The 14,157-nt window shown below is 39.7% G+C and overlaps 2 protein-coding genes across 2 annotated transcripts in view; one reads left to right on the top strand and one right to left on the bottom strand.

Moving 5' to 3' along the window:
- Positions 1–375: 375 nt before the first annotated feature.
- Positions 376–8,208, top strand: dct (dopachrome tautomerase). The gene is made up of 8 exons (XM_049594598.1): positions 376–1,013; positions 1,096–1,395; positions 1,923–2,023; positions 3,537–3,703; positions 3,847–4,026; positions 5,085–5,220; positions 5,311–5,512; positions 7,713–8,208. Exons 1-8 carry the CDS (start codon positions 725–727, stop codon positions 7,886–7,888), a joined length of 1,551 nt encoding a protein of 516 aa, XP_049450555.1. The 5' UTR covers positions 376–724; the 3' UTR covers positions 7,889–8,208.
- A 32-nt stretch (positions 8,209–8,240) lies between these two features.
- The window catches only part of LOC125899927 (glypican-6-like), a 146,897-nt gene continuing 140,980 nt past the window's right edge, over positions 8,241–14,157 (bottom strand). Inside the window, exons 8-9 of the mRNA XM_049594597.1 lie at positions 13,335–13,510; positions 8,241–10,522 (exon numbers count right to left, since the gene is read on the bottom strand). Of these exons, the coding sequence (XP_049450554.1) occupies positions 10,317–10,522; positions 13,335–13,510 (382 nt within the window). The 3' untranslated portion in view covers positions 8,241–10,316. The remainder of the gene's footprint in view (positions 10,523–13,334; positions 13,511–14,157) is intronic.

Genomic DNA, 14,157 nt, shown 5'->3' on the forward strand with positions numbered 1-14,157 from the left:
TCGCTGGATTAAAGTGATAATCCTTCATCATAATTTACATAACAGATTTACAGTAGGGGATCTGGCTCCAAATCTGATTTCCTCAGACAGTTCTCTTAATACAATAGATGAGAATGACTCAACGATGACACACTGTTTCTATTTCAAACGTGTTATCAGACTAATCTCTAAATGGTGTTTGTTCACACATCAGTACACCGTTTATTTTGTATTTGACCAATGTCTCCACAGGTGGCTGTACAATCTGCTCTGTCTGAGGCAAACTGGACTATTTTGCTTATTTCTTTTTAAATATTTGTTCTGATTTACTTAAAGTATAAATGAGACACAACTTAGTCATTGTAGTCATACAACACTTATTAGTTCCTTCGGGCACTTCCTTGGTATCCAGCCAGATCTTAGTCCAGCTCACAGCTCTGTTGTCAAGTGATGATCACAAGACCCAAGGCTTAATCCTCCCCAGCTCTACAAAAGCAAGAACAGAAATTACAGCCTTTCTTAATGTGCATGTAACCAGCTGGAACACAACATGATTTGGCTCTGAGTGTTGTTTCCACAGATGTTAAAACTATCACTGAATCTAATTTGAACATACACAACTGGGGGGCCGTGGCAGACTGAGATTCCACACTCTCGCGGGGGAACTAATTGGTCGTATTACCGCTGAAAGTTGATGTACAAACTGATTTGTCGCCACTGACTGGAGGAAACAAACAGGTAAAACATGAGAAACGCTCTGGGTCTTGGTCTTCTTTGTTTGCTCATCTGGCCTGAGCCTGCAGACGCTCAGTTTCCTCGAGTGTGCTGCACAGTTGAAGGCATTGTGTCCAAGCAGTGTTGCCCCGCTCTGGGCTCAGATCCTTCTAATGTGTGTGGCTCTCTGTCGGGGAGAGGAAGCTGCTCGACTGTTCGCGTCGACAGCAAACCCTGGGGAGGACCGTACAGGCTGAGAAACGTTGATGACAGAGAGAGGTGGCCGACCAAGTTCTTCAATCAGACTTGCAGATGCACCGGTGAGTCACGGTGTTATTAAGTAGCTCTTACGCTGAACCTTGCACAATCACCAACAACATCAACATGCTCTCTGTGTTGCAGGTAACTTTGCAGGGTACGACTGTGGTCAGTGCAAATTTGGCTGGACCGGATCGAACTGTGACCAGAGGAGAGCCCCTGTTGTACGGAAGAACATCCACTCCCTAACCCCCGCAGAGCTCCAGGAGTTCCTCGACGTCCTGGAACTGTCTAAGACCACCACCCACCCAGATTATGTCATTGCCACCCAGCACTGGCTGGGACTCCTGGGACCAAATGGAACTGATCCCCAGTTTGCCAACATCTCCATCTACGACTTCTTTGTCTGGCAACATTACTACTCTGTCCGAGACACTCTCCTGGGTAAATGAGCACATTTCTTGATAAAACATTATTGTAAATGGTTAGTTGATATTGTTGACTGGAATATCTTAATAACCACCACTTATTAATATTAGCTCTGGTGATGTACGACAGATAGTCATCATATATAGGAAATCACCTTTTTCCACTGGGTAACAGCCTTTTTAGCCCTGTTTAGGATTGTTCTAAATAATATATCTATATAGTTTTAACATTAATTTGAGGTATATATAATTATAGTATTTATAATAATATGCTTCAGTATTTTTTAAAGGAATCACATTTAGAAAAGCATCAGTAATAAAAATAAGTCATTTAAGTGGGACAGTGAGTTGTTTTGATTTTTGGTGGGGTTTTTGAACTGTGACTTTAATATCATTTTCTTGGTGATGTAACAAAAGTATTTTTTTTTTACTCATACATGAACTCAATAGTATCAATATTTCTTTTACATATATCAGTGTGTGATGTGCACTTTATTGTCTTGTGGTAATATAGCTCTCATCAAACACTTTGTTCCCCTGCAGGTCCAGGTCGTCCGTTCAAAGCCATTGACTTCTCACACAAAGGACCAGCGTTCATCACCTGGCACAGGTATCACCTCCTCAGCTTGGAGAGAGAGTTACAGGTATGTGCAAACAAATATCACAGTGAAACTTTCCCAGTTGATTACTTACATTAAGACAGTTATTTTTTGTATTAAAAGTTTTCTGAAATGTTATGTTTAACTATGAAAATGAGGCATTGTGTAATTAAATATGCACTGACTTGGATGAATTTCCATAACAGAAATCTAAACATAAAGACAGGTTCAAAATTCTTGTTTCTGTTTGTTGACATATTTAAGTCAATGGTTTTTAAAGAGTGGATTTGTGATATCTATTAATCACTTCATAAATCAGAAAATACTGTCAACAGCCATTAAAATAAATTTTAAAAAAAATTTTTTAGGGATACAATGTTATATAAATCAGGCTATGAATGATATATGAACCACTTAGGTAAAACCATTAGAATATGGATAGGAATAAAATTGGAAAGTCTGGTGCATGTAAATGCTGATGAAGTTGAGATTTTTGGTTCTAAGTATATGAAGAAAAGCTTATTTTGAGAAAATAGCTTTTAAATTATATGTTGTAAAATTCCATACCAAAAATAAGCCACTTCAGATAAAGGGGGTAAAATTTTAAGTAATGGATGTCACTAAAAACATCCCCCAGATTTTTAGTATAACAAGTTTTCTAAACTTTTATGTTTAAATATACAAATGAGGAATTATCTGATGAAGTGTGTGCTTTTTGCATAAATTTCCATAACAGAAATCTGAACTTAAATAAACTCATAAATGTGTATTTTGGATCTTTTCTTTACACTAGTTGAAAGAAGATGGTATGAAAGCAAAATAGCCCAAATTTTCAAAATTGAGCAGCACATTTAGATCTATGCTCTTCTCTTAAACTCATGTTTTTGTTGTTTGTTTTTTGGCATAAGTGGATGGGATCAATTAAAGTGCAAGGGATTATTTCTGATTAAACCAAATAACTGGAAATACAGAAGCTGACTCTTGTCACTGTGAAACCTCATATTTGTCATGTAGGGTGATCAGCTTTTCATTGTTTTATATATAATATTTGCTCATCATAAATTCAGCTATTGCTAAATACATTAGTGTCTAATACCTTGGAGATTCTTTGCAGACCACGGCTACATAAAAACCCTCTACAAATTGTTGCATTTCCTACACAATTTTTCCATCCAGTTTATCAATCAGTCACATTTTTGTGTTGACGTTCTAAGAAGCACAAATACATAGAATAACCTTCATGAAATAAACCTTATTTATATCACGTACAGGAGTTTTCTAATGTCACACTGTCCTTCGAGGAACAAAAACTTTAAGGGAACAGAAGATATTTATAATTCATGTTATACTTATGAATGTCAAAGACTTATAAGATGCACAGAAAGTCTGAGAGACAGGAAAGCTCAGGGAGGAGAAATCCTAGACCTGATCCAAACTGAAGTCACAGTGTAGCAATCAGAACTTGTTTATTTGCTGTCAAATGTGTTGATGTTGGTGACCAAAATAAACATTTTTATTAATAATGTAATATTAGTAAAATATGTGTGTTTCCTTGCAGAGACTGACCGGCAATGAGAACTTTGCAATCCCTTACTGGAACTTTGCCACGGGTCAAAGTGAGTGTGACGTGTGTACTGACTCTCTGCTGGGAGGCCAAAACCCCGACAACCCGTCCCTCATCAGCAACCAGTCCAGATTCTCCAGATGGGGGGTGGTATGTAACAGGTCAGCACAAGATATGGATGGGAGGGGACTTCATTATAATTGGTTGGACTGTGATGAAAAAAAACAAAAAACATTGTGGGGCAAATTAATATGTGTTTTAATTGGTTGAACTAGTGAAACATGTTAGTATTTTTCTCTTCCAGTTTGGACGAGTACAATCGCCTGGTGACTCTTTGCAATGGCACCGGTGAGGGTCCCATTCAGAGAGGGATAATGGATGGAGGTAACATGTCTCTGCCTACCATGAATGACGTCAGAAGCTGCCTGGGACTCAGGAACTTCGACAGCCCTCCGTACTTCACCAACTCCTCCTTTAGTTTCAGGTACAACTGTCTTGTTTATCATCAATAATAATTTTAAATGTTCACCTGCAATTCGCTCTGATTGAAGTGGTCAGAAATTATTTACATACTTTTTTCCTACTAATTTTTTAAAAAAAAACAACAACAATGTATTGAAGACATTTCTGGGTGTGTACCCCCACAGCGCTCAGGTGAGATTGAGGCTTTTTAAAAAGGTAGCAACCAAACCATGAGCACACGCATCCAAGAGGAAGTTAAAAAAATTGTGGACATAACGCCAAAAAACGCATATCGAGTTGTAACGTCGAGTGAAAATGCTCACTCCAAAATCAGATTTAATCTGGGGTTGGCTTTTACTTTTATTTTCCAAGCAGCAACCTCCGTAGCGGGAAAAATAAAGCCAACACGAAAGTGCAGAAAACGGCAGTTCCTCGAATGGCCACTTGAGGCTGGCTCCAGAAGCCAGTCAAACCCCATAGACCCCCGTGTTAAATGCCCCACTTTACAGCAGAAATAAACATGTTTACAGCCTGGTACAGTTTTGTTCTCAATAGCTAATTTCCCTCTTCATGATAAATGATAGATGTACAAGGGGTGAAGGAGTGAAACTCAACTTTTTACATTTTATTAAGGCCCAAAGTTAAGCATATTTAAGGGCGGGGCCGCTCCCCCACAGCTCCAACTTCTCACCCAAAAATGGTGACTTGTGACTCCAAAAAACCTAGATGGCAAATGCTGAAATGCTAATCTCAAGGCTTCAAATGGTAGCCCACAAGCCCATGGGTGATGTTACGGTAGCTGCATCTATTATTCATACAGTTTATGGTTTTACTGCTGTTCACATGCTGTGATTGGCATGATTGACAGCTGCATTACATACTAGTAGGGGTATTATACCAAACCTGAGGGTTCAAAATAGTTATCTACAAACCAATCGCTGATGTATGGTGGCTATATAATCTATGATTTGCATATAGTAAATCAACAATTCCTGCATACTGTACCTTGAACTTTAGAGACTTTTAGAGCACTTGGAGCAAAACTATTGTTTAACAGACTTTGTGCTGTGTGACCAACAGAAATGCTCTTGAAGGGTACGAAAAACCAGATGGAGAACTGGATGAATCGGTCAACAACCTCCACAACCTTGTCCACTCTCTGCTCAATGGAACCAGCTCTCTGTCCCACTCTGCTGCCAACGACCCCATCTTCGTGGTCAGACTCTGATTTCATGGTTTACCCTGAAATTATACAGCTGGTGTCTTTAAACTCACAGTGATTTTTCCTTTTTTTTTAATATCGCAGTTGCTCCATGCTTTCACTGATGCCATTTTTGACGAGTGGATGAGAAGGTTCATTCCATCCAACGCCACCTTCCCAGATGAGATGGCCCCCATTGGTCACAACAGGGACTACAACATGGTTCCTTTCTTCCCTCCGATCACCAACGAGGAGATATATCTTCCAGCTGATCAGCTGGGATATTCCTACTCCATTGCCCTGGATGGTGAGCAAGTGTTAAAATAATTATCTTAAAGGAATACTTCACCAAACAACCATTTGTACATTAGTAAATCATGCCCTGTTACCTTTAACGCCTCGATTCCACTTACGTACATGTACAGAGACGAGGCAACCGGAAGTCCATTCATTCCTATGGGAATATCTGTGATATCTGATGTGCCTGTGAAAGTCCTCCCCTCTGTGTTAGCTTAGCTAATAGGCTGCTAACTGGCTAATGGGCTATTTCCTTCAATTCAGTTACCTGTGTTGATTGTCAAGTGAGTTTGTGTAATGAAAAACAACTTGTTTATCTAGTCTGAACACATTGTGAATCTGAGTAATTTTATCCTGCTAAAATATGGTTATACATTATATACAGTCATATCGTCATTATGACTCATTCTGCCATTCATACGTCTTTTTAATTAAATATTTCAGAAAACATGCCGCATACGTGGCAGGTCATGTTATTGTCCTGGTAATGTTCCAAGCGCATTTTCCAAACTACTGGATGGCAAAAAAATAGCTAAAATTAGCCTCTCCCCCATGGCTACAGATAGTTTCTTTTAGGTTTCTAGCCATCCGTAAAGAAATGCACTTCCTTGCGTTGGACACTAGAGGCATCATCCGTATTTTTACTGATCTACAGACACTTGTCACATACATAAGTGGATATGAGGCGTAGGTCATGAAGAAACTTTTGTTTTCCCACTCCATGGATAACGGCAAACATATTACTTTAGGGACTGATTGGGGATCCCATTCATCAACAGCAAAATTAAATCAAAACATCAGTTTACAAAATCTCACACAACAGCAGAAACCAAGTCTCTTTTATCCGGTCATATGCTCAGTGCTTCCCAAACACATGCATTTTTGCAATACCTCAGTATTGGAATCTGGCTTTAAAGAGAGCATAGATAAGTTTCACTTTTAGTTCAGTTTTAAATAGTAAGGTTTTAGCAAAAATGCATGTGTTTAAGAGGTGCTTAGCATATGACTGGATAAATGACACTTGGATTATAGTGAAGGAAAGTTTTCTTCATGAATTCAAGGTAACACTGCATGACTAATTGACATACAGACGGTCATTTCGTGGGTGAAGTATTCCTTTGAGGAATGGCTTGACATATTTGGAATAAGCTTACCTTCTCTCACAATGTTAGATGAGAAAACTGTTTCTGCTCTCATGTGAGCACAGTAAACAAGCTAGGTTAGCTGATATTCGCATAAAGACTAGAAATAGCTAGCCTGGCTGACTTAACGTAACAAATCTGCATGGTGGCACCACTAAGGTTCTCCTACTGAAGTGGAAACAGACGACTTTTCAACTTTGCCCCCTCTCTAGCGTGTCCAAGTTTTAGTATTTTTGGCGCTGTTGTTACATAGAAATCGAATCACTTTCCGTTTTCCTCCGAGCCTAACTATCACAGTTTGCAAAGATACTTTGGTTGTTCCACCGTCTGCCATTTCTGCTACTGGGAATAGTACTGCAAAGAACTTTCACTGATACCTTTAGTAAATTGGGATATCTGCTGATAACAGGGAAAACAAAAGCACTGTCCTCTTTCTGTTTTGGTTACGCACTAGTTGACATACATTTATTTGTGCAAAAAAATCGAACCCTCATTTTCCTGGGAGATCGTAGCCAATGGCAGACAGATTCCATAATGGAAGTGCAGCTTATAGGGAACCAGTCTAGACGTTGATGGTGCCATTATTCTATACTTATTACATTGTGCAATCAATATTTGCTTCATAAACTTGAGTATTTCAACCTTAATAAGTCTGTTTAATCCATGCAACAAAATATCGAACTATTTTTTAGATAATCCATAGTAATCTTTGAAGTTCATTGAGCTCTTGAGAGCAAAGAAAAAGTCTTTTTTTGAGACGGCTGATGAAGTAGGGCAGAAACTCAAGTGTTTCCGTTGTTGTCTTATTCTTTATCTTTACAGTACATGCTTGCTAATGGCATCATCCTCTACTGTTAAAGTTGCTATAGATAACAACAGTAAGAGCTGTAAAGTTAGTTATGAAGTCAGATATGTCAGCTGAGTAATGTTGAGTCACTGATGTTGATCCACAGCCTCATCAAACCCTCATTTTAAATAAGACACATAATGACTGACACTTGCATATTGTTTTTTTTCCGCTGCAGAAAGGTTTCTATGAATATGTCTACCTGTGCTTGATCTTTACAGACGCAGATGGAGGGCCAGCTGTGTTTGTGCTGGGCTCCACTCTGGGGGGAGTCTTCATCGGTCTCCTGGTGCTTCTCCTTATCTTTGTGCTCTACCTGCGTCAGCGGAGAAACAGAGGCTTTGAACCTCTGATAAAAGCAGACTTCACAAATAGAAAGTACACAGAGGAAGCCTAGATTTCCCCTGTTGTTCTGAAACGCACTTCAATACTTATACATACCTAAGAGAGATGAAGCAGCCAATCACCGATGTTCTGTGCGCCTCACTGTGATGCGAGAGGAAAATTTTAATCCTGCCCATGAACTACACTTGTACTTTTTGGATGTCAAATCTAACATCATATAAGCCCAATTACTTGAATCATGTAACATCCAATTGAAAAATATGAATACAACTTAAAATGAATGTACACTTTAACTGGATTGGTAACGTTTGCTTTAGTGAGCCCATCCCCGTCACTGCCTGTTATTATAATGTACCTTTCTTAATTTCTCTGTAACAGCCACCACAAATACAATTCTATTGGAATGTTTTTAATAAATATTTATTCTCAAGAACAGTAACAAAACACAAATGCAATCATTGCAATTGCACCAGAAAACAATAAGGCATATTTGCTCAACTAGTTCTTCTTCCCCACTCAGTTTGAAATCAGATTCAAACTCCAGACAAACTTATTAGGATTCGACTTCATACAGAAATACATTGATCGTAAAAAGTGTTGACTTATAGCGTTTCCTGCTAATTATATTTTTCAGATCATTTGTCTGACCAGACATCCATTTTCAATATTTTATTGCAAAAATATTACCATTAAAAGTTCAATGATACAAAACATAAAAAGGGCATCCTGTAAGATCGATATTCATAATAAAGAATCCTTTTAAATGACACATTTGCCATATTTTCTCTATAGTTTTGTTCTTGCAGTGTGGATGCAAACGCTGACTCAAAATGCAATAAAGAAAAAGCTCAACAAATATTCACTGATATACTGCGAAGGGCGTAACACTGGCTAATTCCTTGGATATGTAAGCTTAGCTGGCTTGGTGGTTATGGAGCTGACGGGCTCTCAGAGAACAGTGGACGTGCATACAGGCTGGTTTTGTCCGCCCCCCTCAGCAGTGCCAGGCCTCTCACATTCTCTGTAAGTACGCTCTACTGAGGAGCTTCACTGAAGCATTCAGGCCTGTCCGGTCTCCACAGATTCTCATTTCACAGGTGACTGTGGTCGGCTTCAAGCCTGTCTGTGCTGCAGACATAACCATTCAAGCTTTACAGATAAATTTAGGGGCCCTTTCTTTGCATTTCCAGTAACCACTGTGTGCTGTTTGCTACTTCTTCTCTTAATAATTCCCTCACCTTTTAAATAACTGTGGTAATACATTTTCATTTAACTTTTTACTACTGTCTGACAGTATTTCAGTATTGTAGCATTTTAAATACTACAATGCACATTTAAATCACTATTTATCCAAAACTGTGAAAGCAGTTACAGGATAAGCTTTGGCTGTTCAATCACATATGCAAAAGTGGCACCTTTTTTTTTTGTTGCTGCACATATAAATCCAGAATTCCTAGAACTTCTAAAAACGTGTAATATTTGAGGAAGTACTTGTAGACTAGTCTGAGGATTCAGAAGAAAACAGCACCTCCTCTGTGTGTCAATAATTGCTCCATATTAATTCAGTCCAGGCTGTCTGCTCCTGAAGCCAAGCCTGAGAAACCAGCATGATATGAGAGTATTTTGCAGATAATAAATTTGTTGCAAGGCAAATGAGTATATAAAAAATGTCAGTCTTATCCCTTTTGACAAAATGCGAGTTTTAGCACAAGGCGGCTGTCGAACAGAGCAGATCCATGACCAACCCATGATATACTTAACCTACAATCTAGCCAGACATCATGGTTGAAATTGCGGTCAAACATAAGATGAAGCGACATGACAAAGTGGCTGCATCTGATCCAGAAACAAAGATGGATTTATGATGGCTTTGATGAATATCAACACAAGTCAATGATTGGCACATGAGTTAATGGCAATGGAACACGGGTTCAATTAAAATTTAAGATTTAAAGCACGTGTTCCTGGATGTTATTTATTTCAAAATATAATGTTAAACATATCTTCAACTTATTGTGCCTCTTTTAGGTGCATCAAATAACCACATTCTCAACATTTCTTCAACACACAAACAATTTTTGCATAAAAAAATCAAAACAATCAAAGTGCGTGTTATATTTTTCCACATGGAGACCTACATTAATACCTGCCATATGTGCAAGAAATCTCTGAAGCAGAGTTTGTCGGGTCGGCATCAGCGTTAGATGGTGAAGTGATGCCACAGAATGTCAAGTCTAAGGATGGCACTGCACGATCTTTGGGAAAGTGGGAAATCATGATGCATGACTGCTCTCTTTTTCAGAGCAGACTCCTCTAGCCTCCAGGCTGGCAGCCCGAATACTGTCTGCTTGACTGTAGCTCCAATCTGCCTGAATACAAAAACTGCAAAAAAAAAAAAAAAAAAAAAAAGAAGAAAAAAAAAGAAAAAGAACAGAAAGAAAAAAAACCCTGCTGTCCATGTTTAGCCGGTTCCTCCAGCATTATCTCCATTGTCGGTGGAGTGCCAGGGCTGAGAGGGCCAGAATGGTTGGCAGGGCTACAGAGGGTGCACGGAGCGGGGCAGAGTCATCCACAGGCCCGCTCCGGTCGGCTTCCACCACCGGGGCTTCGGTGGCAGCACCGTCCATGTCTGTAGGGCAGACTTCTGTGCAGCCGCTGCCACTTCCTGAGCCGCTGCCTTCATCACCTGCAACACCGTAACAAAACCCAGCCAGACTGAGCACATCACTGAAAATGTAAGCTTAACAATCCAACCAGATTTTACAATCCCAAGTTAAAAGTTAACTTTCTTATTTTTAAACCTAGACCCCATTTCCCGTGTGTTTGTGTCAAAGTGACTAATGGAGATAACAGTTTTTGAAAGTGGCCCAGTATTGAGCGAGAGCACTGCAGCCAACATCAGCAGAACAGGCTGCAATGAAACCGCTCGAGGCATTTGTGCACTGTCAATTTACGTCCATTAAAAGTGCTTTTTTTTGCCACTGATAGGCTCAGATTGTCTTTGCAAGTGTAGTACACTACAGAGATTTTTGTATTAAAGAGTAAGATCCTTTTCTGTTTAACCATAAACAGCCCGAAATTGCCATTTACAAACCCAGACTCTATTTAAATAAACAGTAATTTTAGGGTGTATAGATCTAGCACATTTTCACATCCAGCTGGGTGAATTAAGGGATTATTTCAACGAAACCAGCGTGGTTGATTGTTGGAACTATGGAAGGTGAACCGAGATGGTTTTTGTGAGGGTTTTTTTTTTGTTTCTGTTGACTTTAAATAAAGTGTGTTTTACAATGATACAATTATCATTTACTTAAATGGAGTCTGATGGGTTTGGTAAGAGCTTTTACTTTGGTTGATACGTGGCTGGTCACTGTTTTAGTTTAACAGTGCCCAGTGGTGTCAGGGGGAAACTAGCCGGGATGAGTATGAAAGTTATGGCGGTGAAAGTCCAAGTATGGCAGGTGGGAGGGGTGTTGGATAGGTCCAGCAACCAAGCCAAACCCTGTTTTTTTTTCCTAAATCCAACTACATGCTTTTGTTGCCTAAACCTAAACAACTGTGCATGAAGGCAAAATGTTGAGGGGAAAAAAAAAGTCAATTCACCGCATTGTACCGATGTAGTGCGTTTATTTTGAAAGAGAAACGGTAAATTTCCTGTGAAAACGGAAGTGTATTTTGACACAGTGTCCCAGAATGCCAACAACCAACGCACCCAGGGTACTTTTCACATTGTATCCGGACATTGGAAGACCTCTGTAAAGATGCTTTCCATATTATGCCACAATAGCAATCTAGAAAAATTGACTTTTTGTGGATGTAAATTGATGGTGCACAATTGCCCATTTATGTTACATGCATCACTGCGGTCTGTTTTGCTGTCTGCAGCGTTTTCTTTCAACACTGAACCAGCTTCAGAAACTGTTGTCTCCATTAGTCAATTAGACACAAAAGCATGTGAAATTAGGGTTCAGGTTGAAAAATACCAGAGTTACCCCTTTAAAGCTGCAATAAGGAGCATTTTTATATTAATGGTGGATCAAAAAATGATGTGTATGTATACAGGTGTCCTTAATAATGATGAACCCACAAAAAATTATCACCCAAGTTTGCAGATCCCTTCAGCTCTATGGAGCATTTTAGTGTCTTTCAGCTAATTGTTTTGGTTTTACTCTCATCAATCTCTAGCCTGGAAATCCAGACTCAAATCTAGAAAGATTTTGAGTCTGGCTCTCACCGATACACCCTTCCTACCCAAGGGGTGGCACTAACTGAGGCATTTCAAATGGCACTGCACGCAATTAGGTAGCATGATGGCCAATCAGAGCAAAAAACAAGATGACGTATTCATTGCACTAAGCCCCATTTGTTTGCCGAACAGTGGGGCTAACTGATATATTACACTTTTGCCGTATCCCTTCGGCAAACAGCAAAAACATCCTTCCTAGAAACAAAGGCTTCTAGGGCAGTCTTCTGTTCCTCTCTCAAGGAAAAAGATAAGTGTCGTTGGCTTAGCGTGTCTTCCAAAGCTAAACTGAATGGATGCGGTCCTTCGGCAGCTGCCATCTTGGCTGTTTACTTTTAGACTCCTACGGCTCAGCGCTGTTGTCATCATGTTACGCCCGCCCAGAGCCCGCGTCTGTCAGATAGACTGATCTGATTGGTCCGATAGGCAATTCAGCGGGCTCTGCTCGTCGGCATCTGGATTTCAAGGTTAATCAATCTCATCATTCATGATCATTCTCATCATTAGCGTCATTTATGGACGCAGTCTACCCAGCATCAAGCAGCAAGCAGAAAAAGTTAGCAACAAGCTGGTGAGCATATTGGAGCATTCAGACAGATATTTGTCTCCAGAGGTGGTCGAGACCCAACACAGAGCTAAAAGGAGAGTACTGAACTTCATCAACTCAGCACAAATTCCAAATTGTTGCTAATGCTGTTCTGCTAACAAGCTCACCATATCAGCTCCAAAGGTAATAATACAGTATGTCAGTGTTTTGTTCACAGCTTGTTTCTGATGCCCCCAAGTAGCTAAAAAAAATCAATGAATGGAGTTTCAACTATAAAATGACATATACAATATCAGTCTGTATTTGTTTGTGACTCAGTGCTCTCTGCAAATCCCAGAATGACTGTTGAAACAAATCTTTTCCCTGTGATGGATGGGCTTTTTTCGCAGTGAATTTAAATGAAGGAGAATTCTGCACATCCAATACGCTGCCTCCAAATCTTTCCATAACTGTCTTCATCAGAGTTTCACCACCTGTGTTAGTTATTTGCTCCTTCAGTGCCTCTTGTGGCTTTACTGATGTTGATTACCTCCGCCTCGAGATTGGGTAGTATTTCAAAGTAGACAGCTTATCAAGATGAGCGACAAGTTGGAGCACAGACTTAACCAGCCTGGGTGGAGCGGGCAAAGACTAAAAATACATTTCCTGCCTTAAGACAAAAACAAGCAGCTTGTCAGTTTGTGCATGGAGAAAAGGCAAATTGCTTACTTGAGTCTTGAAAGTAGATATCATTGCCGTTGTAAGCATTTTTCAGTTTGTTGGTCATCACTCTCAGAGCCATGATCTGCTGGCGGATGAAGGTGTCTGGGCGAGTGATGTCCACGACCACCTCTGGGTTATTCACCTGGTTGGTCAGTCCATCCTTTTGGACTTCAGGGAAGTACCTTTAGGTTAGAGATACAACAAATACAATACACTTGATGTCTTATCTTTGACAAGAAACTTGTTAAACATACAAAATGTTATTTTCTGCCATTAGGGTCTCTTAATCTAAGCAAAAATAAAAGACGTAGCAATGCTGTTGTTGCAGTCAGTTTCTCGTGGTTAGGACTCCTTCAGGTTTATTGTTCCAGAGCCAAATTTGCGGCAAACACACGGACCTGGTGATTCAAATCAGTAAAAACACTGAAGAAAGCATATTTATGTTTCTCCGATGCTGTTCAGCTTGTTGTGGAGGCGGTGCGAGCCCTCTACCTGCTAATGTATGCTCATCTTTTTTCTCTGACAACTTAAGATCCAAGTGTTCAGGAGCTTTTTGCCAGGAGCTGAATTATCACAGAGGTCTCCTTTACAAAACAAACAAATCCTGTGATTTAAACCGGTAAAAACACTGAATAAAGCAGTTTCTTGTTAAAAATGAGTGTTTCTCTGGCCCTGTTTGGAACGGGAGGGGCTGGAGCCAGGTTGCGCTAACGTTGTTTCTTTGGTAATTTAACATTTAGCCTAAAATCCCAGTATTTTTAGAGCTTTTTGTAGGCAGTTACAACCCTGATGCATGCATATGCAAAGGGCATATGACACCAAATCAAAC

Source organism: Epinephelus fuscoguttatus, linkage group LG13 (genome assembly GCF_011397635.1).
Source record: "Epinephelus fuscoguttatus linkage group LG13, E.fuscoguttatus.final_Chr_v1".
Taxonomy (NCBI): Eukaryota; Metazoa; Chordata; class Actinopteri; order Perciformes; family Serranidae; genus Epinephelus; species Epinephelus fuscoguttatus.

Excerpts from the sequence above, each read along its gene's own strand:
- dct (XM_049594598.1), top strand. The coding sequence starts at position 725 with ATGAGAAACGCTCTGGGTCTTGGTCTTCTTTGTTTGCTCATCTGGCCT. Across the intron at positions 1,014-1,095 it reads TCAGACTTGCAGATGCACCG|GTAACTTTGCAGGGTACGAC; the intron begins GTGAGTCACGGT and ends TCTGTGTTGCAG. Across the intron at positions 5,221-5,310 it reads CCAACGACCCCATCTTCGTG|TTGCTCCATGCTTTCACTGA; the intron begins GTCAGACTCTGA and ends TTAATATCGCAG.